Source organism: Salvelinus alpinus, chromosome 19, assembly GCF_045679555.1.
Source record: "Salvelinus alpinus chromosome 19, SLU_Salpinus.1, whole genome shotgun sequence".
Classification (NCBI taxonomy): domain Eukaryota; kingdom Metazoa; phylum Chordata; class Actinopteri; order Salmoniformes; family Salmonidae; genus Salvelinus; species Salvelinus alpinus.
In genome coordinates this window covers 15274852-15301456 of record NC_092104.1, presented here as the reverse complement: position 1 = coordinate 15301456, position 26605 = coordinate 15274852, and the positions used below count along the sequence as shown (strand labels likewise).

Genomic DNA, 26605 nt, shown 5'->3' with positions numbered 1-26605 from the left:
AAACCATGGCCTTTACTATTCTGTCGCTATGTTATTAAACAGAGAGGGGCATTTGTAGAGGACGAAAAAGGAATGTCGGCATGTGAACGAGGGAGAATGAGAGCAAGAAAGAGACAATTGATAAGTAGAAACCGGTGGAAGTGAAGGCAAAATTTTCTTTGGCATCCTTCGGCTGGCAGGATGAGTGAGGGTAACACAATAAACTGAACAAGGGGAAACATATTTGACTGGTTGTCATGGTAACGCCACAGGCCGAGCTACATCTGAAGTAGCCTAGTTACAGTTGTTTTAATTGAACCTGATAAGGTCTTCCCCTGATATGTCTGAGTAAGTAATGACAATAGCCTCTTCTCCACTTCAACTTGACCTTATGGAGAACCTTAACCTTACAAGTTCCCTCTTTCAGTTCAGATAAATACAAAGGCTTTAAACTGTTAGGCTTTCCAATCTTTTTTTATTTTTTTATTCATGTTTTCTAATTTAAATAAAAAATGCTTTACATTTATTTAACTAGGCAAGTCAGTTAAGAACAAATTCTTATTTTCAATGACGGCCAAACGGGGGCAGAATGACAGATTTTTACCTTGTCAGCTCAGGGATGCGATCTTGCAACCTTTCGGTTACTAGTCTAACGCTGTAACCACTAGGCTACCTGCCTATGTGCTAGGCTGGGTCCCAAACGTCTCTTTCTGTCACACCCTGATCAGTTTCACCTGTCCTCGTTATTGTCTCCACCCCCTCCAGATGTCTCTTGTTTTTCCCAGTGTATTTATCCCTGTGTTTCCTGTCTCTCTGTGACAGTTTGTCTTGTATGTTTCCAAGTCAACCAGCGTTTTTCCCATTCTCATGCTTTTTGCATTCTCCTTTCTCTAGTCCTCCCGGTTTTGACCCTTGCCTGTTTTATGTACTTTCTACCCGCCTGCCTGACCATTCTGCCTGCCTTGACCACGAGCCTGTCTCCAACCATCCAACCAATAAAATGCAAATTAATTACTTAAAAATCATACAAAGTGATTTTCTGGATTTTTGTTTTAGATTCCGTCTCACAGTTGAAGTGTACCTATGATTAAAATTACAGACCTCTACATGCTTTGTAAGTAGGAAAACCTGCAAAATCGTCAGTGTATCAAATACTTGTTCTCCCCACTGTATATTGTACTTGTTTTTACAAATCGATACTTGGTGTCAAATATTGATATAATATCGTCCAAAAATAATATCGCAATAGGTAATTGTTGATTTTTTCTCTCCCCCCCACCATCACTATTCTGAAGATAAACAATTCCACCAAAAAATACCAAAAACACAAGATAATAAGTCAGTGGTGATATCGATCAATTTAATTTAACCCTCCTACCTCTAAAAGTCTGCAGGAAGCCGTATTGTTGTATGCAGCTGCTGTTTGTTTGAAATAACTCCAGTGGAAAGGGGGGGGGACTGCTCTGCCAACTGTTTCCAATGGCTGTTGAATAAATATCAATAGAACAACAATGGAGTGATTCATGTGAGAGGACCGGACTATAGTTAACGCGGTGGTCAGATTTACTGTTGCCAAGCAATGAAGCTCCATCGGACAAAAAATCGACCTGATTGGTGACTGTCCAAATTTTGATTAAATATGTGAGATTACATTATAATTAAGAATGAAAGCTCTCTCTCGTTCTTTATCTATTTAAACCAAGGAAACGCACGCACGCACGCTCTCACTCATACACACTCACTCACTCACACACACACACACACACACACACTAGATAAGGTTCTGTTTTTCCCTCCGGATCGAGCGGCATTGGGATCAAAGTGTTTTCAGATAATCACATTGAAAGCTTATATATCTGACGGAGAGCAAATGCAGTCTAACCCTGGTGTAGACACGGCAAAGCAGCCTACTCTCCTCAATCAACCGTTCTTATGTTGTTACGGTGCTGTTGTCTCCCAATGTTTAAATCGAAATGCAGGTAGCCTAGTGGTTAGAGCGTTGGGCCAGTAACCGAATCGCAGAGCTGACAAGGTAAAAATCTGTCATTCTTCCCCTTAAAAAGGCAGTTAACCCGCTGTTCCCCGGTAGGCCGTCATTGTAAATAAAAATGTGTTTTTAACTGACTTGCCTAGTTAAATAAAGGTGAAAAGAAAAAAAAAAAATATATATACTACCGTTTTGGGGTCACTTAGAAATGTCCTTGTTTTTGAAAGAGAAGCATCTTTTTTGTCCATTTTAAAATAACATCAAATTGAACAGAAATCATTAGGAAACCCTTTTTGCAATTATGTTAGCACGGTTCAAAACTGTTGTGCTTATTAAAGAAGCAATACAACTGGCCTTCTTTAGACTAGTTGAGTATCTGGAGCATCAGCATTTGTGGGTTCGATTACAGACTCAAAATGGCCAGAAACAAACAACTTTCTTCTGAAACTCGTCAGTCTATTCTTGTTCTGAGAAATGAAGGCTATTCCATGCGAGAAATTGCCAAGAAACTGAAGATCTCGTACAACGTTGTGTACTACTCCCTTCACAGAACAGTGCAAACTGTCTCTAACCAGAATAGAAAGGAGTGGAGTGGGAGGCCCCGGTGCACAACTGAGCAAGAGTACAAGTACATTAGAGTGTCTAGTTTGAGATACAGACGCCTCACAAGTCCTCAACTGGCACCTTCATTAAATAGTACACGCAAAACACTAGTCTCAACGTCAACAGTGAAGAGGTGACTCCGGGATGCTGGCCTTCTAGGCAGAGTTCCTCTGTCCAGTGTCTGTGTTCTTTTGCCCATCTTAATCTTTTCTTTTTATTGGCCAGTCTGAGATATGGCTTTTTCTTTGCAACTCTGCCTAGAAGGCCAGCCTCCCAGAGTCGACTCTTTACTGTTGACGTTGAGACTAGTGTTTTGGGGGTTTATTTAATGGGACTGCCGTGCAGAAATATCAGCCCACAGAGAGAAGCACGAGATTGAACATCACTCAACTTTCTAGAGCAGTGGTCTCCAACCGGTCGATCAAGATCCAACCGCGTTCTTAGTCGATCGCCAAACATTTCTGTAAAAACCCCAACGATAAATTCAGCTGCCCTGCGCGCCGGGTAGGCGAACTGTTGCCATTTTGAACCATTTTATGTCTCTGAAGATGCAAACACTGCCTTCCTGGCGGGCCCAGAGAGCAAATCATGTGCACTATAGGCCTACCGCTGGCCAATCGGATTGCTCAGATGACCGTGTCTGCAGTAACGTAGCAGGGATAAAAGAAAGTTTACAGCAAAGTTGATACTGTGAGATTTCAAAACGTTTAAAACCATAACTAGAGAGAGACGGTCAACGAATACAGCAAAGAGATGCTGTTTTTATGAGTGAGTTCATGTTTAAGTTCTTACTCAGCACTGTCAACACTTTGTATTCAACACTTTTATAAGCCATAAAATACATGTTCTTCCTATTTCCACTCAGCACTATAACAAGCAGTGCAGCAGTAATGAATGAGTAGGAAAGTGTATCTGTAGGCTTGCATTGTTTTTATTATTAGGGGCTTGTTTTTTGTTTTTTTTCAAACAATATTTAACTTTCTCTGTTCATATGGGTAACAACATGAATTATTGCATGAGGCAGAAATAATGCGGTGCGATTCAAGTTTCACCATCATCTGGAAGACAGTGTCCCTTTTTGGTTTGGTCAGTGTTAGTGGAGGAAAGGGAGAGAGGAGGAATGTTGAGAGGTGGACCCTCAGTCTGCTGCTCTCTCCCTCCGCTGAGACTGACCATCAGATGCAGGCTTCATCAGCCTAGTAAAGTAAAATGATTTAAATGTATGCTTACTCAGCTGTGTTTCACAACTAATACAACAACGGATCTATTACCAGTGTGATATTTAAATATATATATTTTTAAATGGCCTGAACAACAATGCATTCATTGGCAGGGACATTCAAGCAAAGCCAATATGCAGTGATAATGTATTGGGCCTATAGCTTACTGCACAAACCTCATTGCTACAGAACTGTTTTTAATTGGTTAATGTTGCATAGACTTATGTTTTTTAAGTCATGTTAATAAAATATCTGAGTGGTAGATCTCGGCATTTTGACTCAGTGATCTTGACTCAGAAAAGGTTGGTGACCACTGTTCTAGAGTTTTCCCTGTTAACACTATCAATGTTTCCCTTTACTGTGGCAATTGTGATCAAATCAACACAATGTTAGCCACTTTTTATTGAAACATACCGAAACAAAACAAGCTATGCAAGAGATTTTGTTGTAGGCAGAACGCAAAGGAATAGGATTCTATTGCATTGACACGCAGTACTCATTGCCATATATGGCTCTGTGCCATTTACTTTGAACTGTGTTTACAGCATGAGCAGTCGTGAGGAGATGCGCTTGTTTTGAGATCAAAGCGAGAGCTGCATGTAGCCACATGTGCACATTTTGTTCAAATCCTTAGCCCAGTTATAGATCATTTGTAGTCAGCAATGGGGGAGTGATTGCTTACTACAAGAGCACAAAACATGTACATTTCTAGACATCTTTGAAAAACCATATAGTCCTATAGTCTGATGAAACAAAAATAGAACTGTTTTGCCATAATGACTATCGTTATGTTTGGAGGAAAAAGGGGGAGGCTTGCACGCTGAAGAACACCATCCCAACCGGGAAGCACGGGGGTGGCAGCATCATGTTGTGGGGGTGCTTTGCTGCAGGAGGGACTGGTGCACTTCACAAAATAGATGGTATCATGACGTAGGAAAATTATGTGGATATATTGAAGCAACATCACAAGACATCAGTCAGGAAATTAAAGCTTGCTCGCAAATGGGTCTTCCAAATGGACAATGACTCCAAGCATACTTACAAAGTTGTGGCAAAATGGCTTAAGGACAACAAAGTCGAGGTATTGCAGTGGCCATCACAAAGCCCTGACCTCAATCCTATAGAAAAGTTGTGCTCAGAACTGAAAAAGCGTGTGCGAGCAAGGAGGCCAACAAACCTGACTCAGTTACACCAGCTCTGTCAGGAGGAATGGGCCAAAATTCACCCAACTTATTGTGGGAAGCTTGTGAAAGGCTACCCGAAACGTTTGACCCAAGTTAAACAATTTAAAGGCAATGCTACCAAATACTAATTGAGTGTATGTAAACTTCTGACCCACTGGGAATGTGATGAAAGAAATAAAAGCTGAAATAAATAATTTTCTCTACTATTATTCTGACTTTCACATTCTTAAAATAAAGTGGTGATCCTAATTGACCTAAGACAGGGAATTTCTACTAGGATTAAATGTCAGAAATTGTTTAAAACTGAGTACAACATGCCTGCTTCAGAAAGTTTGCTCAACCTACTGTATTTTCCTATGTATTGCTTTCATCTATTCAGTGTGACAAGGAATGAAGAAGAGATCTGGAGCGGGAACAACTTTATTGGGTGAAATTCATTCCCTCCCTCCCATCCTCTCTCACTCTCTACCTCACCCAAACTTTAATGCATACTGTATTCGTATACTGTAAGGAATACTAACAGACTGTATACACACATACCAACCATATATTCCCTGGATATTCAACAGAGTGCCGTGCAGGCAGTTGTGATTGATGAGCGAAGCAGCTTTTAAATGGGTTTTTCAGTCATCTCACCCCTTGGGCATGTGCATGCCAGGAAAGCTCATTGGACACAGAGAAATGAGAGACCTGCGTATAATTTGTCTCCCACTTGGCAGTCCAATTTTGATGTTCTAATTAGATTTTTCTTCACTGCTTTTGGAAACAAATATTTTCTCTAGTCTGTATTGAATGCAAACCTCAATAGTGTGTGTGTGTGTGTGTGTGTGTGTGTGTGTGTGTGTGTGTGTGTGTGTGTGTGTGTGTGTGTGTGTGTGTGTGTGTTTTCACTGTGTCCATTAACAAGAAATACGCTGGCTGGGGCTGGACTCTGAAGTAATACAGTGTTTATTCAGTTGTATTCCCCACTGGGCAGACTGTTAATATGCCTCTCTCTACAGTGGATTACTGTATACAGTGCCAGTTTGGTTTAGCCTCTGGATTGGAAAGAGTGCTATGCTCAGGCCTACGTAAGAGAAAAGCAAACAACTGGCAAAATACTCTGTTTCGGTTGTTACTGGTGGCAGGTGTGGAAGATGTGTTACTATACATTCTGTATTGGCTGTTACTGGTGGCATGTGTGGAAGATGTGTTACTATACATTCTGTATTGGCTGTTACTGGTGACATGTGTGGAAGATGCATTACTTTACGTTCTGTATTGGCTGTTACTGGTGGCATGTGTGGAAGATGTGTTACTATACATTCTGTATTGGCTGTTACTGGTGACATGTGTGGAAGATGCATTACTTTACGTTCTGTATTGGCTGTTACTGGTGGCATGTGTGGAAGATGTGTTACTATACATTCTGTATTGGCTGTTACTGGTGGCAGGTGTGGAAGATGTGTTACTATACATTCTGTATTGGCTGTTACTGGTGGCATGTGTGGAAGATGTGTTACTATACATTCTGTATTGGCTGTTACTGGTGACATGTGTGGAAGATGCATTACTTTACGTTCTGTATTGGCTGTTACTGGTGGCATGTGTGGAAGATGTGTTACTATACATTCTGTATTGGCTGTTACTGGTGGCAGGTGTGGAAGATGTGTTACTATACATTCTGTATTGGCTGTTACTGGTGGCATGTGTGGAAGATGTGTTACTATACATTCTGTATTGGCTGTTACTGGTGACATGTGTGGAAGATGCATTACTTTACGTTCTGTATTGGCTGTTACTGGTGGCATGTGTGGAAGATGTGTTACTATACATTCTGTATTGGCTGTTACTGGTGGCATGTGTGGAAGATGTGTTACTATACATTCTGTATTGGCTGTTACTGGTGGCATGTGTGGAAGATGTGTTACTATACATTCTGTATTGGCTGTTACTGGTGGCATGTGTGGAAGATGTGTTACTATACATTCTGTATTGGCTGTTACTGGTGACATGTGTGGAAGATGCATTACTTTACGTTCTGTATTGGCTGTTACTGGTGGCATGTGTGGAAGATGTGTTACTATACATTCTGTATTGGCTGTTACTGGTGGCATGTGTGGAAGATGTGTTACTATACATTCTGTATTGGCTGTTACTGGTGGCATGTGTGGAAGATGTGTTACTATACATTCTGTATTGGCTGTTACTGGTGGCAGGTGTGGAAGATGTGTTACTATACATTCTGTATTGGCTGTTACTGGTGGCAGGTGTGGAAGATTTACATTTTACATTTAAGTCATTTAGCAGACGCTCTTATCCAGAGCGACTTACAAATTGGTGCATTCACCTTATGATATCCAGTGGAACAACCACTTTACAATAGTGCATCTAACTCTTTTAAGGGGGAGGGGGGGGTTAGGAGGATTACTTTATCCTATCCTAGGTATTCCTTTAAGAGGTGGGGTTTCAGGTGTCTCCGGAAGGTGGTGATTGACTCCGCTGACCTGGCGTCGTGAGGGAGTTTGTTCCACCATTGGGGTGCCAGAGCAGCGAACAGTTTTGACTGGGCTGAGCGGGAACTGTACTTCCTCAGAGGTAGGGAGGCGAGCAGGCCAGAGGTGGATGAACGCAGTGCCCTTGTTTGGGTGTAGGGCCTGATCAGAGCCTGAAGGTACGGAGGTGCCGTTCCCCTCACAGCTCCGTAGGCAAGCACCATGGTCTTGTAGCGGATGCGAGCTTCAACTGGAAGCCAGTGGAGAGAGCGGAGGAGCGGGGTGACGTGAGAGAACTTGGGAAGGTTGAACACCAGACGGGCTGCGGCGTTCTGGATGAGTTGTAGGGGTTTAATGGCACAGGCAGGGAGCCCAGCCAACAGCGAGTTGCAGTAATCCAGACGGGAGATGACAAGTGCCTGGATTAGGACCTGCGCCACTTCCTGTGTGAGGCAGGGTCGTACTCTGCGAATGTTGTAGAGCATGAACCTACAGGAACGGGTCACCGCCTTGATGTGAGTTGAGAACGACAGGGTGTTGTCCAGGATCACGCCAAGGTTCTTAGCGCTCTGGGAGGAGGACACAATGGAGTTGTCAACCGTGATGGCGAGATCATGGAACGGGCAGTCCTTCCCCGGGAGGAAGAGCAGCTCCGTCTTGCCGAGGTTCAGCTTGAGGTGGTGATCCGTCATCCACACTGATATGTCTGCCAGACATGCAGAGATGCGATTCGCCACCTGGTTATCAGAGGGGGGAAAGGAGAAGATTAATTGTGTGTCGTCTGCATAGCAATGATAGGAGAGGCCATGTGAGGATATGACAGAGCCAAGTGACTTGGTGTATAGCGAGAATAGGAGAGGGCCTAGAACAGAGCCCTGGGGGACACCAGTCGTGAGAGCACGTGGTGCGGAGACAGATTCTCGCCACGCCACCTGGTAGGAGCGACCTGTCAGGTAGGACGCAATCCAAGCGTGGGCCGCGCCGGAGATGCCCAGCTCGGAGAGGGTGGAGAGGAGGATCTGATGGTTCACAGTATCAAAGGCAGCCGATAGGTCTAGAAGGATGAGAGCAGAGGAGAGAGAGTTAGCTTTAGCAGTGCGGAGCGCCTCCGTGACACAGAGAAGAGCAGTCTCAGTTGAATGACTAGTCTTGAAACCTGACTGATTTGGATCAAGAAGGTCATTCTGAGAGAGATAGCAGGAGAGCTGGCCAAGGACGGCACGTTCAAGAGTTTTGGAGAGAAAAGAAAGAAGGGATACTGGTCTGTAGTTGTTGACATCGGAGGGATCGAGTGTAGGTTTTTTCAGAAGGGGTGCAACTCTCGCTCTCTTGAAGACGGAAGGGACGTAGCCAGCGGTCAAGGATGAGTTGATGAGCGAGGTGAGGTAAGGGAGAAGGTCTCCGGAAATGGTCTGGAGAAGAGAGGAGGGGATAGGGTCAAGCGGGCAGGTTGTTGGGCGGCCGGCCGTCACAAGACGCGAGATTTCATCTGGAGAGAGAGGGGAGAAAGAGGTCAAAGCACAGGGTAGGGCAGTGTGAGCAGAACCAGCGGTGTCGTTTGACTTAGCAAACGAGGATCGGATGTCGTCGACCTTCTTTTCAAAATGGTTGACGAAGTCATCCGCAGAGAGGGAGAAGGGGGGAGGAGGGGGAGGAGGATTCAGGAGGGAGGAGAAGGTGGCAAAGAGCTTCCTAGGGTTAGAGGCAGATGCTTGGAATTTAGAGTGGTAGAAAGTGGCTTTAGCAGCAGAGACAGAAGAGGAGAATGTAGAGAGGAGGGAGTGAAAGGATGCCAGGTCCGCAGGGAGGCGAGTTTTCCTCCATTTCCGCTCGGCTGCCCGGAGCCCTGTTCTGTGAGCTCGCAGTGAGTCGTCGAGCCACGGAGCAGGAGGGGAGGACCGAGCCGGCCTGGAGGATAGGGGACATAGAGAGTCAAAGGATGCAGAAAGGGAGGAGAGGAGGGTTGAGGAGGCAGAATCAGGAGATAGGTTGGAGAAGGTTTGAGCAGAGGGAAGAGATGATAGGATGGAAGAGGAGAGAGTAGCGGGGGAGAGAGAGCGAAGGTTGGGACGGCGCGATACCATCCGAGTAGGGGCAGTGTGGGAAGTGTTAGATGAGAGCGAGAGGGAAAAGGATACAAGGTAGTGGTCGGAGACTTGGAGGGGAGTTGCAGTGAGATTAGTGGAAGAACAGCATCTAGTAAAGATGAGGTCAAGCGTATTGCCTGCCTTGTGAGTAGGGGGGGAAGGTGAGAGGGTGAGGTCAAAAGAGGAGAGGAGTGGAAAGAAGGAGGCAGAGAGGAATGAGTCAAAGGTAGACGTGGGGAGGTTAAAGTCACCCAGAACTGTGAGAGGTGAGCCATCCTCAGGAAAGGAACTTATCAGGGCGTCAAGCTCATTGATGAACTCTCCAAGGGAACCTGGAGGGCGATAAATGATAAGGATGTTAAGCTTGAAAGGGCTGGTAACTGTGACAGCATGGAATTCAAAGGAGGCGATAGACAGATGGGTCAGGGGAGAAAGAGAGAATGTCCACTTGGGAGAGATGAGGATCCCAGTGCCACCGCCCCGCTGACCAGAAGCTCTCGGGGTGTGCGAGAACACGTGGGCAGACGAGGCGAGAGCAGTAGGAGTAGCAGTGTTGTCAGTGGTAATCCATGTTTCCGTCAGTGCCAAGAAGTCGAGGGACTGGAGGGACGCATAGGCTGAGATGAACTCTGCCTTGTTGGCCGCAGATCGGCAGTTCCAGAGGCTGCCGGAGACCTGGAACTCCACGTGGGTCGTGCGCGCTGGAACCACCAGGTTAGGATGGCAGCGGCCACGCGGTGTGAAGCGTTTGTATGGTCTGTGCAGAGAGGAGAGAAGAGGGATAGACAGACACATAGTTGACAGGCTACAGAAGAGGCTACGCTAATGCAAAGGAGATTAGAATGACAAGTGGACTACACGTCTCGAATGTTCAGGAAGTTAAGCTTACGTTGCAAAAATAAAATAAAATCTTATTGACTAAAATGATATAGTACTGCTGGCGGTGAAGTAGGCTGGCTAGCAGTGGCTGCGTTGTTGACTTTGTTTGAACGTGTAGCTGGCTAGGTAACCTCTAACTGGCTAGGTAACCTCGACAATTTCTCAAAACTACACAATTATCTTGGATACAAGGACAGCAAAGACAACTATGTAGCTAGCTAACACTACGCTAATCAAGTCGTTCCGTTGTAATGTAAGTTGTGATGTGAGTTTCTACAGTGCTGCTATTCGGTAGAAGTTGGCTAGCTAGCAGTGTTAGCTAGCAGTGTTGACTAGGTAGGAGACGGCAGCGCAGCGCGGCGGACGAAAATAGCTGGCTAGTTAACCGAATAATTACTCTAACCAACTCTAAGCTACACAATTATCTTAGATACAAAGATAGCAAAGACAACTATGTAGCCAGCTAACACTACACTAATCAAGTCGTTCCGTTGTAATGTAATCGTTTCTCCAGTGCTGCTATGCTGCTATGCTGCTATTCGGTGGCTAGCTGGCTAGCTAGCAGTGTTGACTACGTTACGTTACGAAAATAGCTGGCTAGTTAACCGAATAATTACTCTAACCAACTCTAAGCTACACAATTATCTTAGATACAATGATAGCAAAGACAACTATGTAGCCAGCTAACACTACACTAATCAAGTCGTTCCGTTGTAATGTAATCGTTTCTCCAGTGCTGCTATGCTGCTATTCGGTGGCTAGCTGGCTAGCTAGCAGTGTTGACTACGTTACGTTACGTTCGGACGAAAATAGCTGGCTAGCGAACCTCAATAACTACACAATTATCTTTGATACAAAGACGGCTATGTAGCTAGCTAAGATCAAACAAATCAAACCGTTGTACTGTAATGAAAATGAAAATGGTAAAAACTACCTGTGGAATTGCGACTGCACGCTCCGCTCCGAAGATGTGTTACTATACATTCTGTATTGGCTGTTACTGGTGGCATGTGTGGAAGATGTGTTACTTTACATTCTGTATTGGCTGTTACTGGTGGCAGGTGTGGAAGATGTGTTACTATACATTCTGTATTGGCTGTTACTGGTGGCATGTGTGGAAGATGTGTTACTATACATTCTGTATTGGCTGTTACTGGTGGCATGTGTGGAAGATGCGTTACTTTACATTCTGTATTGGCTGTTACTGGTGGCAGGTGTGGAAGATGTGTTACTATACATTCTGTATTGGCTGTTACTGGTGGCAGGTGTGGAAGATGTGTTACTATACATTCTGTATTGGCTGTTACTGGTGGCATGTGTGGAAGATGTGTTACTATACATTCTGTATTGGCTGTTACTGGTGGCAGGTGTGGAAGATGTGTTACTATACATTCTGTATTGGCTGTTACTGGTGGCAGGTGTGGAAGATGTGTTACTATACATTCTGTATTGGCTGTTACTGGTGGCAGGTGTGGAAGATGTGTTACTATACATTCTGTATTGGCTGTTACTGGTGGCATGTGTGGAAGATGTGTTACTATACATTCTGTATTGGCTGTTACTGGTGGCAGGTGTGGAAGATGTGTTACTATACATTCTGTATTGGCTGTTACTGGTGGAAGATGTGTTACTATACATTCTGTATTGGCTGTTACTGGTGGCAGGTGTGGAAGATGTGTTACTATACATTCTGTATTGGCTGTTACTGGTGGCAGGTGTGGAAGATGTGTTACTATACATTCTGTATTGGCTGTTACTGGTGGCATGTGTGGAAGATACGTACCTTGGCTTGCTCTTTCAGCTGTTACTGGTGACAGGTGTGGAAAACGTGTTATTTAACGTTCTGTATCGGTTGTTACTGGTGGCATGTGTGTAAGCTGTGTTACTTTACATTCTGTTTCGGCTGTTAATGGTGGCATGTGTGGAAAATACGTAACTTTGCTTACTATTTTGGCTGTTGCTGTTGGTGTGTGTGGAAGATGTGTTACTTTGAGTACCCCTGGGCTCTATTGTTTACTGTAATGCTTTGTTTGTCCTTCAGGGTAAGATGGTGAAGGGGATGGGTGGAGCCATGGATCTGGTGGCCAGCGCTGGAACCAAGGTGGTAGTCACCATGGAGCACTCCGCTAAGGTAAGAGTATGTGTCTGTGTGCACGTGCATACATCCAAAGCAATCCCAAGGCCATCTTGTTCCAGTGTTGTGTATATGAGTGACTCCAGATCAGCTATATTTAGGACATCATATACAGTTGAAGTCGAAAGTTTACATACACCTTTGCCAAATACATTTAAATTCAGTTTCACAATTCCTGACATTTAATCCTAGTAAAAATTCCCCATCTTAGGTCAGTTAGGATCATTCCCATAATGGATGAATTAATGAGTTTAAATGATGCCTTTGACAGTCCCAGAGCTCCCTATAGGCGCCTTGGTGCTCATATGGACTAATGCTCTCATCCACTACCAATACGTACTGGAGCAGTACACCAACCTGATTATGGCAGTTAAATGCAATTCCCTGAAAAAGCCTGTAATTGAAGTGTTTGTTGCCATGGCTGCCCAGGCCTATGACCTGTAATATAAGTGTTTGTGGAAGTTGCTGGCTGTCCAGGCCAATGTAAACAGTCACCGACATAACCGTTCAGGTGGAGGTCAAAAAGGGGAGGTCACAATTCTGTTTGTACATATGTTTACATGGATATGCTTTTTAATAAAAACTATTTGAAACAAGCCATTACACTTCGTTATTATCATCATATTTTCATTGGTGGAAAAAGTACCCAATTGTCATACTTGAGTAAAAGTAAAGATACCTTCAAGGTAAAGTCACCCAGTAAAATATTACTTGAGTACGTCAAAAAGTATTTGGTTTTAAATATATTTAAGTATCAAAAGTAAATGTAATTTCTAAAATAGAACTTGTATGTTCTCTTGATGAGTGTGTGATTTTGGCCATTTTCCTGTCTTGATTAGCATTCAAAATGTAAATACTACCCTTGTGTGTCAGAGAAAATGTATGGAGTAAAATGTACATTGTTTTCTTTCGGAATGCAGTGAAGTAAAGTTATGAATAATTAACTAAAGTGCAGATACCCCAAAAAATGACATAAGTAGTACTTTAAAGTATTTTTACTTAACCACTGATTATTATTTAGGTTATTACTTATAAATATGATTTTTTTTAAATTAAGAAATGCCAGGTTGGAGAGGATCTGTCGCATTTTCGTATTGACCCAACATGAACTGAGTCAAAATAAAGATATATGCCTACCTTTTCCTTGTCTTTTGGCTTTTCTGCATATCAACAAATATAATACACATTCTATTTTGATGCACAAAACCATTCAAACGAAGTCCGATGGGTTTTCTCTCACTTTTCCCCAAATATTTGCATAACGTCACAAACCATGCTGCTATGGTCATTTGATGGCAGTGGCATTGGCACATATATGTACTTTGTTGTGACTTTACTTTAACATTAACCTGAAGACTGTTATTTATCTAGTTAACAAAATATGTTTAATTGTTACATGATTCAATTAAGCATGTAACAATTAACTCATTAGGATCTGGGGTACTGCGAGAGCGGGTCTTTAAAGAGTTACCATTTCCCGAGTTAAGCTCTAAAAGGTATTTACCTATCACATCTATAAACAGTCAACTTATTAATCATAACCTCGTGTCATATCACCATTCTGAACAGTCGTAACCTCCTTGCATCTGCAAAAACCCAAGCATTACTTATGATTCAGTACTACACAAACTGGTTTAATTATTTATTTACTAGCTAATTAAATGGGAACACAGGATAAACACACACACTGGTTATTGACTGGAGATGTAATACGCTGAAAACAGGTCCCTAGCGGAATGACAACAACATGGATGCTTGTTAATGAAGAGATGGAGAGGAACAGAGACGCTTAGCATTTCCACATTCAGAAACTACTCTCACCTACAATAACCATATACTTTGCACACGAACCACCACCCGCTTTGAGCAAGAAATCATGAATGTATTTACGTGAAATGGCTAAGGAGTATGTATGTAAACTTCCGACTTCAACTGTGCATCAGTGGTTCCCAAACTTTTTATAGTCCCGTGCCCCTTCAAACATTCAACCTCCAGCTGCGTACCTCCTCTAGCACCAGGGTCAGTGCACTCTCAAATGTTGTTTTTTTGCCATCATTGTAAGCCTGCCACACACACACTATACGATACATTTATTAAACATAAGAATGATTGTGGGTTTTTGTCACAACCCAGCCCGTGGGAAGTGACAAAGAGCTCTTATAGGACCAGAGCACAAAAGACTAATACAATAATAATCAATAATTTTGCTCTTTATTTAGCCATCTTACATGTATAACCTTATTTGTTAAACGAAAATTGTAAATGACTCGCCACAGGTAATGAGAAGTTTGTGCTTGAAAGGATGCTCTTAAATCTGCGATGTTGGGTTGTATTGGAGAGAGTCCCAGTCTTAAATAATTCTCCACACACAGTCTGTGCCTGTATTTAGTTTTCATGCTAGTGAGGGCCGAGAATCCACTCTCACATAGGTACGTGGTTGCAAAGGGCATCAGTGTCTTAACAGCGAGATTTGCCAAGGCAGGATACTCAGTGGCTTCTGATTAAATTCAATTTTCACAGAACCGCTTGTTACAATTTCGATGAGACTCTCTTGTTCTGATATCGGTAAGTGGACTGGAGGCAGGGCATGAAAGGGATAACGAATCCAGTTGTTTGTGTCCATCCGTTTCTGGATTGTACCTGCGTAATTGCGCACCCAACTCACTCAGGTGCTTCGGTATACCACTTTTGACATTGTCCGTAAGCTTGAGTTCGTTTGCACACAAAAAATCCTACAATGATGGAAAGACCTGTGTGTTGTTAATGCAGACAGAAAAGTGCTCCAACTTCATAATCATAGCCTCAATTTTGTCCAGCACATTGGACATAGTTGCGGAGAGTCCCTGTAATCCTAGATTCAGATCATTCAGGCGAGAAAAAATTGTGGCCAGTAAAGAAAACTTTAAGCTCGTCTCTCAATTCAAAAAACATTTCAATAATTTGTCCCTTGATAACTTCTGTATTTTGAAAAAGAGTTACATGGTCGCTGCCGATATCATTGCATAGTGCAGAAAATACACGAGAGTTCAGGGGCCTTGCTTTAGCAAAGTTAACCATTTTCACTGTAGTGTCAAGAAAACATTTTTCAAGCCGTCAGGCATTCCCTTGGCAGGAAGAGCCTCTCAGTGGATGCTGCAGTGTACCCAAGTGGCCTCGGGAGCAACAGCTTGCACTCGCGTTACCACTCCACTATGTCTCCCTGTCATGGCGTTTGCGCCATCAGTACAGATACATACACATCTTGACCACCAAAGTCCATTTGATGTCACAAAGCTGTCCAGTACTTTAAAAATATCCTCTCCTGGTTTCCAGTGATTTGCAGAAGAGGATGTCTTCCTTAATTGACCCCCATAAATGTAACGGACATATACCAGGAGCTGTGCCAGGCCCGCTACGTCTGTTGACTCATCTAGCTGTAACACATAGAATTAACTGGCTTGTATGTGAAGCAGTAATTGTTTCAAAACATCTCCTGCTATGTCACTGATGCGTCGTGAAACAGTGTTGTTTGATGACGTAATTGTCTGTATCGTTTTTTGGCCTTTTCCACCAAATTGTCCCAGCCATATCCGCAGCAACTGGAAGAATTAAGTCCTCCGCAATATTATGAGGCTTGCCTGTCCTAGCCACTCGGTAGCTCACCATATAAGACGCTTCTAGCCCCTTCTTATTAATGGTATCTGTTGCTTTTATACATGTCTTACTACTCAAAAGTCGTCTTAATTCTCACTCAAAAAACTCCTGTGGCTTAATTTTCAAATTGTCATATTTTGTTTCTAAATGTCTGCGCAAGAGTGAAGCTTTCATCGAGTTGTGAGATAGTACTTTTGCACATATAAAACACTATGGCTGAGGAAAGGCACTACTCCAAATATAAGTGAACCCCAAATCAATGTAGTTCTCATCATATTTGTGCCTCTTTGATGATCCAACGTCCTTGTCTGTTCGGTGCTTTCCCGGGTAAGGGGGCCAGTAGCTCTTCAGCTGCATTAGATTCACAACTGTCAGTGTCCATGTTAGCTCGGCTAACAACAAAATGTAGAATTACTGATGCTAGCATTGGATGTGCTCCTTGAAGCAGAACAACTTTTGTTGTCGACAGGTGCAGGTGTAGTACAGCTGGTGGTAGCAGTACTACCAGTAGAGCTGGTATGTGTCTCTATGGACCTTACTAAATGGACTATTTGAAAATGTGCAACAAAAAAAAAAGTATATATATAAAAAAAAAAATGTGAATCCCATTTTTATTTGGCATACCCCTGGGGGTAAGCATTCGCCAGTTTGGGAATACCTGATCTACATGAAAATAAAGTTAAGAAAAATCCTAATATCAATGTAGGCCTATGTAAACGGTTTTGGCTATTTTATTTTCATGACGGTCTTCATCCATAACCGTCACAGCTCTACCTGTGACCTATAATTAGAGTATTTCTGGCTGTCTAGGTCTATGATCTGTAATGGGAATATTTGTGGCTGTCCAGGCCTATGATCTGTAATCGGAGTATATGTGTGTTTGTCTGTCCAGTCCTATGACCTGTAATGGGAGTATTTGTGGCTGTGGCTGTCCAGTCCTATGATCTGTAATGGGAGTGTTTGTGGCTGTGGCTGTCCAGTCCTATGATCTGTAATGGGAGTGTTTGTGGCTGTGGCTGTTCAGTCCTATGACCTGTAATGAGAGTAGTTGTGGCTGTCCAGTCCTATGATCTGTAATGGGAGTGTTTGTGGCTGTGGCTGTCCAGTCCTATGATCTGTAATGGGAGTGTTTGTGGCTGTGGCTGTTCAGTCCTATGACCTGTAATGGGAGTAGTTGTGGCTGTCCAGTCCTATGATCTGTAATGGGAGTGTTTGTGGCTGTGGCTGTCCAGTCCTATGATCTGTAATGGGAGTGTTTGTGGCTGTGGCTGTTCAGTCCTATGACCTGTAATGGGAGTAGTTGTGGCTGTCCAGTCCTATGATCTGTAATGGGAGTGTTTGTGGCTGTGGCTGTCCAGTCCTATGATCTGTAATGGGAGTGTTTGTAGCTGTGGCTGTTCAGTCCTATGACCTGTAATGGGAGTAGTTGTGGCTGTCCAGTCCTATGATCTGTAATGGGAGTGTTTGTGGCTGTGGCTGTCCAGTCCTATGATCTGTAATGGGAGTGTTTGTGGCTGTGGCTGTCCAGTCCTATGACCTGTAATGGGAGTGTTTGTGGCTGTGGCTGTCCAGTCCTATGACCTGTAATGGGAGTGTTTGTGGCTGTGGCTGTCCAGTTCTATGATCTGTAACGGGAGTATTTGTGGCTGTGGCTGTCCAGTCCTATGACCTGTAATGGGAGTGTTTGTGGCTGTGGCTGTCCAGTCCTATGATCTGTAATGGGAGTGTTTGTGGCTGTGGCTGTCCAGTCCTATGATCTGTAATGGGAGTGTTTGTGGCTGTGGCTGTCCAGTCCTATGACCTGTAATGTGAGTGTTTGTGGCTGTGGCTGTCCAGTCCTATGACCTGTAATGGGAGTGTTTGTGGCTGTGGCTGTCCAGTTCTATGATCTGTAATGGGAGTATTTGTGGCTGTGGCTGTCCAGTCCTATGACCTGTAATGGGAGTGTTTGTGGCTGTGGCTGTCCAGTCCTATGATCTGTAATGGGAGTGTTTGTGGCTGTGGCTGTCCAGTCCTATGATCTGTAATGGGAGTGTTTGTGGCTGTGGCTGTCCAGTCCTATGATCTGTAATGGGAGTATTTGTGGCTGTGGCTGTCCAGTCCTATGACCTGTAATGGGAGTGTTTGTGGCTGTGGCTGTCCAGTCCTATGATCTGTAATGGGAGTATTTGTGGCTGTGGCTGTCCAGTCCTATGACCTGTAATGGGAGTGTTTGTGGTTGTCCAGTCCTATGATCTGTAATGGGAGTATTTGTGGCTGTGGCTGTTCAGTCCTATGACCTGTACTGGGAGTAGTTGTGGCTGTCCAGTCCTATGATCTGTAATGGGAGTGTTTGTGGCTGTGGCTGTCCAGTCCTATGATCTGTAATGGGAGTGTTTGTGGCTGTGGCTGTCCAGTCCTATGACCTGTAATGGGAGTGTTTGTGGCTGTGGCTGTCCAGTCCTATGACCTGTAATGGGAGTGTTTGTGGCTGTGGCTGTCCAGTCCTATGATCTGTAATGGGAGTATTTGTGGCTGTGGCTGTCCAGTCCTATGACCTGTAATGGGAGTGTTTGTGGTTGTCCAGTCCTATGATCTGTAATGGGAGTATTTGTGGCTGTGGCTGTCCAGTCCTATGATCTGTAATGGGAGTGTTTGTGGCTGTGGCTGTTCAGTCCTATGACCTGTAATGGGAGTAGTTGTGGCTGTCCAGTCCTATGATCTGTAATGGGAGTGTTTGTGGCTGTGGCTGTCCAGTCCTATGATCTGTAATGGGAGTGTTTGTGGCTGTTCAGTCCTATGACCTGTAATGGGAGTAGTTGTGGCTGTCCAGTCCTATGATCTGTAATGGGAGTGTTTGTGGCTGTGGCTGTCCAGTCCTATGATCTGTAATGGGAGTGTTTGTGGCTGTGGCTGTCCAGTCCTATGACCTGTAATGGGAGTGTTTGTGGCTGTGGCTGTCCAGTCCTATGACCTGTAATGGGAGTGTTTGTGGCTGTGGCTGTCCAGTTCTATGATCTGTAACGGGAGTATTTGTGGCTGTGGCTGTCCAGTCCTATGACCTGTAATGGGAGTGTTTGTGGCTGTGGCTGTCCAGTCCTATGATCTGTAATGGGAGTGTTTGTGGCTGTGGCTGTCCAGTCCTATGATCTGTAATGGGAGTGTTTGTGGCTGTGGCTGTCCAGTCCTATGACCTGTAATGTGAGTGTTTGTGGCTGTGGCTGTCCAGTCCTATGACCTGTAATGGGAGTGTTTGTGGCTGTGGCTGTCCAGTTCTATGATCTGTAATGGGAGTATTTGTGGCTGTGGCTGTCCAGTCCTATGACCTGTAATGGGAGTGTTTGTGGCTGTGGCTGTCCAGTCCTATGATCTGTAATGGGAGTGTTTGTGGCTGTGGCTGTCCAGTCCTATGATCTGTAATGGGAGTGTTTGTGGCTGTGGCTGTCCAGTCCTATGATCTGTAATGGGAGTATTTGTGGCTGTGGCTGTCCAGTCCTATGACCTGTAATGGGAGTGTTTGTGGCTGTGGCTGTCCAGTCCTATGATCTGTAATGGGAGTATTTGTGGCTGTGGCTGTCCAGTCCTATGACCTGTAATGGGAGTGTTTGTGGTTGTCCAGTCCTATGATCTGTAATGGGAGTATTTGTGGCTGTGGCTGTTCAGTCCTATGACCTGTACTGGGAGTAGTTGTGGCTGTCCAGTCCTATGATCTGTAATGGGAGTGTTTGTGGCTGTGGCTGTCCAGTCCTATGATCTGTAATGGGAGTGTTTGTGGCTGTGGCTGTCCAGTCCTATGACCTGTAATGGGAGTGTTTGTGGCTGTGGCTGTCCAGTCCTATGACCTGTAATGGGAGTGTTTGTGGCTGTGGCTGTCCAGTCCTATGATCTGTAATGGGAGTATTTGTGGCTGTGGCTGTCCAGTCCTATGACCTGTAATGGGAGTGTTTGTGGCTGTGGCTGTCCAGTCCTATGATCTGTAATGGGAGTGTTTGTGGCTGTGGCTGTCCAGTCCTATGATCTGTAATGGGAGTATTTGTGGCTGTGGCTGTCCAGTCCTATGACCTGTAATGGGAGTGTTTGTGGCTGTGGCTGTCCAGTCCTATGATCTGTAATGGGAGTGTTTGTGGCTGTGGCTGTCCAGTCCTATGACCTGTAATGGGAGTGTTTGTGGCTGTGGCTGTCCAGTCCTATGACCTGTAATGGGAGTGTTTGTGGCTGTGGCTGTCCAGTTCTATGATCTGTAATGGGAGTATTTGTGGCTGTGGCTGTCCAGTCCTATGACCTGTAATGGGAGTGTTTGTGGCTGTGGCTGTCCAGTCCTATGATCTGTAATGGGAGTGGCTGTGGCTGTGGCTGTCCAGTCCTATGATCTGTAATGGGAGTGTTTGTGGCTGCGGCTGTCCAGTCCTATGACCTGTAATGTGAGTGTTTGTGGCTGTGGCTGTCCAGTCCTATGACCTGTAATGGGAGTGTTTGTGGCTGTGGCTGTCCTGTTCTATGATCTGTAATGGGAGTATTTGTGGCTGTGGCTGTCCAGTCCTATGACCTGTAATGGGAGTGTTTGTGGCTGTGGCTGTCCAGTCCTATGATCTGTAATGGGAGTGGCTGTGGCTGTGGCTGTCCAGTCCTATGATCTGTAATGGGAGTGTTTGTGGCTGCGGCTGTCCAGTCCTATGACCTGTAATGTGAGTGTTTGTGGCTGTGGCTGTCCAGTCCTATGACCTGTAATGGGAGTGTTTGTGGCTGTGGCTGTCCTGTTCTATGATCTGTAATGGGAGTATTTGTGGCTGTGGCTGTCCAGTCCTATGACCTGTAATGGGAGTGTTTGTGGCTGTGGCTGTCCAGTCCTATGATCTGTAATGGGAGTGTTTGTGGCTGTGGCTGTCCAGTCCTATGATCTGTAATGGGAGTATTTGTGGCTGTGGCTGTCCAGTCCTATGACCTGTAATGGGAGTGTTTGTGGCTGTGGCTGTCCAGTCCTATGATCTGTAATGGGAGTATTTGTGGCTGTGGCTGTCCAGTCCTATGACCTGTAATGGGAGTGTTTGTGGTTGTCCAGTCCTATGATCTGTAATGGGAGTATTTGTGGCTGTGGCTGTTCAGTCCTATGACCTGTACTGGGAGTAGTTGTGGCTGTCCAGTCCTATGACCTGTAATGGGAGTGTTTGTGGCTGTGGCTGTCCAGTCCTATGATCTGTAATGGGAGTGTTTGTGGCTGTGGCTGTCCAGTCCTATGATCTGTAATGGGAGTATTTGTGGCTGTGGCTGTCCAGTCCTATGACCTGTAATGGGAGTGTTTGTGGCTGTGGCTGTCCAGTTCTATGATCTGTAATGGGAGTATTTGTGGCTGTGGCTGTCCAGTCCTATGACCTGTAATGGGAGTGTTTGTGGCTGTGGCTGTCCAGTCCTATGATCTGTAATGGGAGTGGCTGTGGCTGTGGCTGTCCAGTCCTATGACCTGTAATGTGAGTGTTTGTGGCTGTGGCTGTCCAGTCCTATGACCTGTAATGGGAGTGTTTGTGGCTGTGGCTGTCCAGTTCTATGATCTGTAATGGGAGTATTTGTGGCTGTGTCTGTCCAGTCCTATGACCTGTAATGGGAGTGTTTGTGGCTGTGGCTGTCCAGTCCTATGATCTGTAATGGGAGTGTTTGTGGCTGTGGCTGTCCAGTCCTATGATCTGTAATGGGAGTATTTGTGGCTGTGGCTGTCCAGTCCTATGACCTGTAATGGGAGTGTTTGTGGCTGTGGCTGTCCAGTCCTATGATCTGTAATGGGAGTATTTGTGGCTGTGGCTGTCCAGTCCTATGACCTGTAATGGGAGTGTTTGTGGTTGTCCAGTCCTATGACCTGTAATGGGAGTGTTTGTGGCTGTGGCTGTCCAGTCCTATGATCTGTAATGGGAGTGTTTGTGGCTGTGGCTGTCCAGTCCTATGACCTGTAATGGGAGTGTTTGTGGCTGTGGCTGTCCAGTCCTATGACCTGTAATGGGAGTGTTTGTGGCTGTGGCTGTCCAGTTCTATAATCTGTAACGGGAGTATTTGTGGCTGTGGCTGTCCAGTCCTATGACCTGTAATGGGAGTGTTTGTGGCTGTGGCTGTCCAGTCCTATGATCTGTAATGGGAGTGTTTGTGGCTGTGGCTGTCCAGTCCTATTATCTGTAATGGGAGTGTTTGTGGCTGTGGCTGTCCAGTCCTATGACCTGTAATGTGAGTGTTTGTGGCTGTGGCTGTCCAGTCCTATGACCTGTAATGGGAGTGTTTGTGGCTGTGGCTGTCCAGTTCTATGATCTGTAATGGGAGTATTTGTGGCTGTGGCTGTCCAGTCCTATGACCTGTAATGGGAGTGTTTGTGGCTGTGGCTGTCCAGTCCTATGATCTGTAATGGGAGTGTTTGTGGCTGTGGCTGTCCAGTCCTATGATCTGTAATGGGAGTGTTTGTGGCTGTGGCTGTCCAGTCCTATGATCTGTAATGGGAGTATTTGTGGCTGTGGCTGTCCAGTCCTATGACCTGTAATGGGAGTGTTTGTGGCTGTGGCTGTCCAGTCCTATGATCTGTAATGGGAGTATTTGTGGCTGTGGCTGTCCAGTCCTATGACCTGTAATGGGAGTGTTTGTGGCTGTGGCTGTCCAGTCCTATGATCTGTAATGGGAGTATTTGTGGCTGTGGCTGTCCAGTCCTATGACCTGTAATGGGAGTGTTTGTGGTTGTCCAGTCCTATGATCTGTAATGGGAGTATTTGTGGCTGTGGCTGTTCAGTCCTATGACCTGTACTGGGAGTAGTTGTGGCTGTCCAGTCCTATGATCTGTAATGGGAGTGTTTGTGGCTGTGGCTGCCCAGTCCTATGATCTGTAATGGGAGTGTTTGTGGCTGTGGCTGTCCAGTCCTATGACCTGTAATGGGAGTGTTTGTGGCTGTGGCTGTCCAGTCCTATGACCTGTAATGGGAGTGTTTGTGGCTGTGGCTGTCCAGTCCTATGACCTGTAATGGGAGTGTTTGTGGCTGTGGCTGTCCAGTCCTATGATCTGTAATGGGAGTATTTGTGGCTGTGGCTGTCCAGTCCTATGACCTGTAATGGGAGTGTTTGTGGCTGTGGCTGTCCGGTCCTATGATCTGTAATGGGAGTGTTTGTGGCTGTGGCTGTCCAGTCCTATGATCTGTAATGGGAGTGTTTGTGGCTGTGGCTGTCCAGTCCTATGACCTGTAATGGGAGTGTTTGTGGCTGTGGCTGTCCAGTCCTATGACCTGTAATGGGAGTGTTTGTGGCTGTGGCTGTCCAGTCCTATGATCTGTAATGGGAGTATTTGTGGCTGTGGCTGTCCAGTCCTATGACCTGTAATGGGAGTGTTTGTGGCTGTGGCTGTCCAGTCCTATGATCTGTAATGTGAGTGTTTGTGGCTGTGGCTGTCCAGTCCTATGACCTGTAATGGGAGTGTTTGTGGCTGTGGCTGTCCAGTCCTATGATCTGTAATGGGAGTATTTGTGGCTGTGGCTGTCCAGTCCTATGACCTGTAATGGGAGTGTTTGTGGCTGTGGCTGTCCAGTCCTATGATCTGTAATGTGAGTGTTTGTGGCTGTGGCTGTCCAGTCCTATGACCTGTAATGGGAGTGTTTGTGGCTGTGGCTGTCCTGTTCTATGATCTGTAATGGGAGTATTTGTGGCTGTGGCTGTCCAGTCCTATGACCTGTAATGGGAGTGTTTGTGGCTGTGGCTGTCCAGTCCTATGATCTGTAATGGGAGTGGCTGTGGCTGTGGCTGTCCAGTCCTATGATCTGTAATGGGAGTGTTTGTGGCTGCGGCTGTCCAGTCCTATGACCTGTAATGTGAGTGTTTGTGGCTGTGGTTGTCCAGTCCTATGACCTGTAATGGGAGTGTTTGTGGCTGTGGCTGTCCTGTTCTATGATCTGTAATGGGAGTATTTGTGGCTGTGGCTGTCCAGTCCTATGACCTGTAATGGGAGTGTTTGTGGCTGTGGCTGTCCAGTCCTATGATCTGTAATGGGAGTGTTTGTGGCTGTGGCTGTCCAGTCCTATGATCTGTAATGGGAGTATTTGTGGCTGTGGCTGTCCAGTCCTATGACCTGTAATGGGAGTGTTTGTGGCTGTGGCTGTCCAGTCCTATGATCTGTAATGGGAGTATTTGTGGCTGTGGCTGTCCAGTCCAATGACCTGTAATGGGAGTGTTTGTGGTTGTCCAGTCCTATGATCTGTAATGGGAGTATTTGTGGCTGTGGCTGTTCAGTCCTATGACCTGTACTGGGAGTAGTTGTGGCTGTCCAGTCCTATGACCTGTAATGGGAGTGTTTGTGGCTGTGGCTGTCCAGTCCTATGATCTGTAATGGGAGTGTTTGTGGCTGTGGCTGTCCAGTCCTATGATCTGTAATGGGAGTATTTGTGGCTGTGGCTGTCCAGTCCTATGACCTGTAATGGGAGTGTTTGTGGCTGTGGCTGTCCAGTTCTATGATCTGTAATGGGAGTATTTGTGGCTGTGGCTGTCCAGTCCTATGACCTGTAATGGGAGTGTTTGTGGCTGTGGCTGTCCAGTCCTATGATCTGTAATGGGAGTGGCTGTGGCTGTGGCTGTCCAGTCCTATGACCTGTAATGTGAGTGTTTGTGGCTGTGGCTGTCCAGTCCTATGACCTGTAATGGGAGTGTTTGTGGCTGTGGCTGTCCAGTTCTATGATCTGTAATGGGAGTATTTGTGGCTGTGTCTGTCCAGTCCTATGACCTGTAATGGGAGTGTTTGTGGCTGTGGCTGTCCAGTCCTATGATCTGTAATGGGAGTGTTTGTGGCTGTGGCTGTCCAGTCCTATGATCTGTAATGGGAGTATTTGTGGCTGTGGCTGTCCAGTCCTATGACCTGTAATGGGAGTGTTTGTGGCTGTGGCTGTCCAGTCCTATGATCTGTAATGGGAGTATTTGTGGCTGTGGCTGTCCAGTCCTATGACCTGTAATGGGAGTGTTTGTGGTTGTCCAGTCCTATGACCTGTAATGGGAGTGTTTGTGGCTGTGGCTGTCCAGTCCTATGATCTGTAATGGGAGTGTTTGTGGCTGTGGCTGTCCAGTCCTATGACCTGTAATGGGAGTGTTTGTGGCTGTGGCTGTCCAGTCCTATGACCTGTAATGGGAGTGTTTGTGGCTGTGGCTGTCCAGTTCTATGATCTGTAACGGGAGTATTTGTGGCTGTGGCTGTCCAGTCCTATGACCTGTAATGGGAGTGTTTGTGGCTGTGGCTGTCCAGTCCTATGATCTGTAATGGGAGTGTTTGTGGCTGTGGCTGTCCAGTCCTATTATCTGTAATGGGAGTGTTTGTGGCTGTGGCTGTCCAGTCCTATGACCTGTAATGTGAGTGTTTGTGGCTGTGGCTGTCCAGTCCTATGACCTGTAATGGGAGTGTTTGTGGCTGTGGCTGTCCAGTTCTATGATCTGTAATGGGAGTATTTGTGGCTGTGGCTGTCCAGTCCTATGACCTGTAATGGGAGTGTTTGTGGCTGTGGCTGTCCAGTCCTATGATCTGTAATGGGAGTGTTTGTGGCTGTGGCTGTCTAGTCCTATGATCTGTAATGGGAGTGTTTGTGGCTGTGGCTGTCCAGTCCTATGATCTGTAATGGGAGTATTTGTGGCTGTGGCTGTCCAGTCCTATGACCTGTAATGGGAGTGTTTGTGGCTGTGGCTGTCTAGTCCTATGATCTGTAATGGGAGTATTTGTGGCTGTGGCTGTCCAGTCCTATGACCTGTAATGGGAGTGTTTGTGGCTGTGGCTGTCCAGTCCTATGATCTGTAATGGGAGTATTTGTGGCTGTGGCTGTCCAGTCCTATGACCTGTAATGGGAGTGTTTGTGGTTGTCCAGTCCTATGATCTGTAATGGGAGTATTTGTGGCTGTGGCTGTTCAGTCCTATGACCTGTACTGGGAGTAGTTGTGGCTGTCCAGTCCTATGATCTGTAATGGGAGTGTTTGTGGCTGTGGCTGTCCAGTCCTATGATCTGTAATGGGAGTGTTTGTGGCTGTGGCTGTCCAGTCCTATGACCTGTAATGGGAGTGTTTGTGGCTGTGGCTGTCCAGTCCTATGACCTGTAATGGGAGTGTTTGTGGCTGTGGCTGTCCAGTCCTATGACCTGTAATGGGAGTGTTTGTGGCTGTGGCTGTCCAGTCCTATGACCTGTAATGGGAGTGTTTGTGGCTGTGGCTGTCCAGTCCTATGATCTGTAATGGGAGTATTTGTGGCTGTGGCTGTCCAGTCCTATGACCTGTAATGGGAGTGTTTGTGGCTGTGGCTGTCCGGTCCTATGATCTGTAATGGGAGTGTTTGTGGCTGTGGCTGTCCAGTCCTATGATCTGTAATGGGAGTGTTTGTGGCTGTGGCTGTCCAGTCCTATGACCTGTAATGGGAGTGTTTGTGGCTGTGGCTGTCCAGTCCTATGACCTGTAATGGGAGTGTTTGTG

General features: G+C 45.6%; 1 protein-coding gene across 1 annotated transcript in view; it reads left to right on the top strand.

Moving 5' to 3' along the window:
* The window catches only part of LOC139545044 (succinyl-CoA:3-ketoacid coenzyme A transferase 1, mitochondrial-like), a 145476-nt gene that overhangs the window by 80756 nt on the left and 38115 nt on the right, over nucleotides 1–26605 (top strand). Inside the window, exon 14 of the mRNA XM_071352405.1 lies at nucleotides 12455–12544. Coding sequence (XP_071208506.1) covers nucleotides 12455–12544 — 90 coding nt within the window. The remainder of the gene's footprint in view (nucleotides 1–12454; nucleotides 12545–26605) is intronic.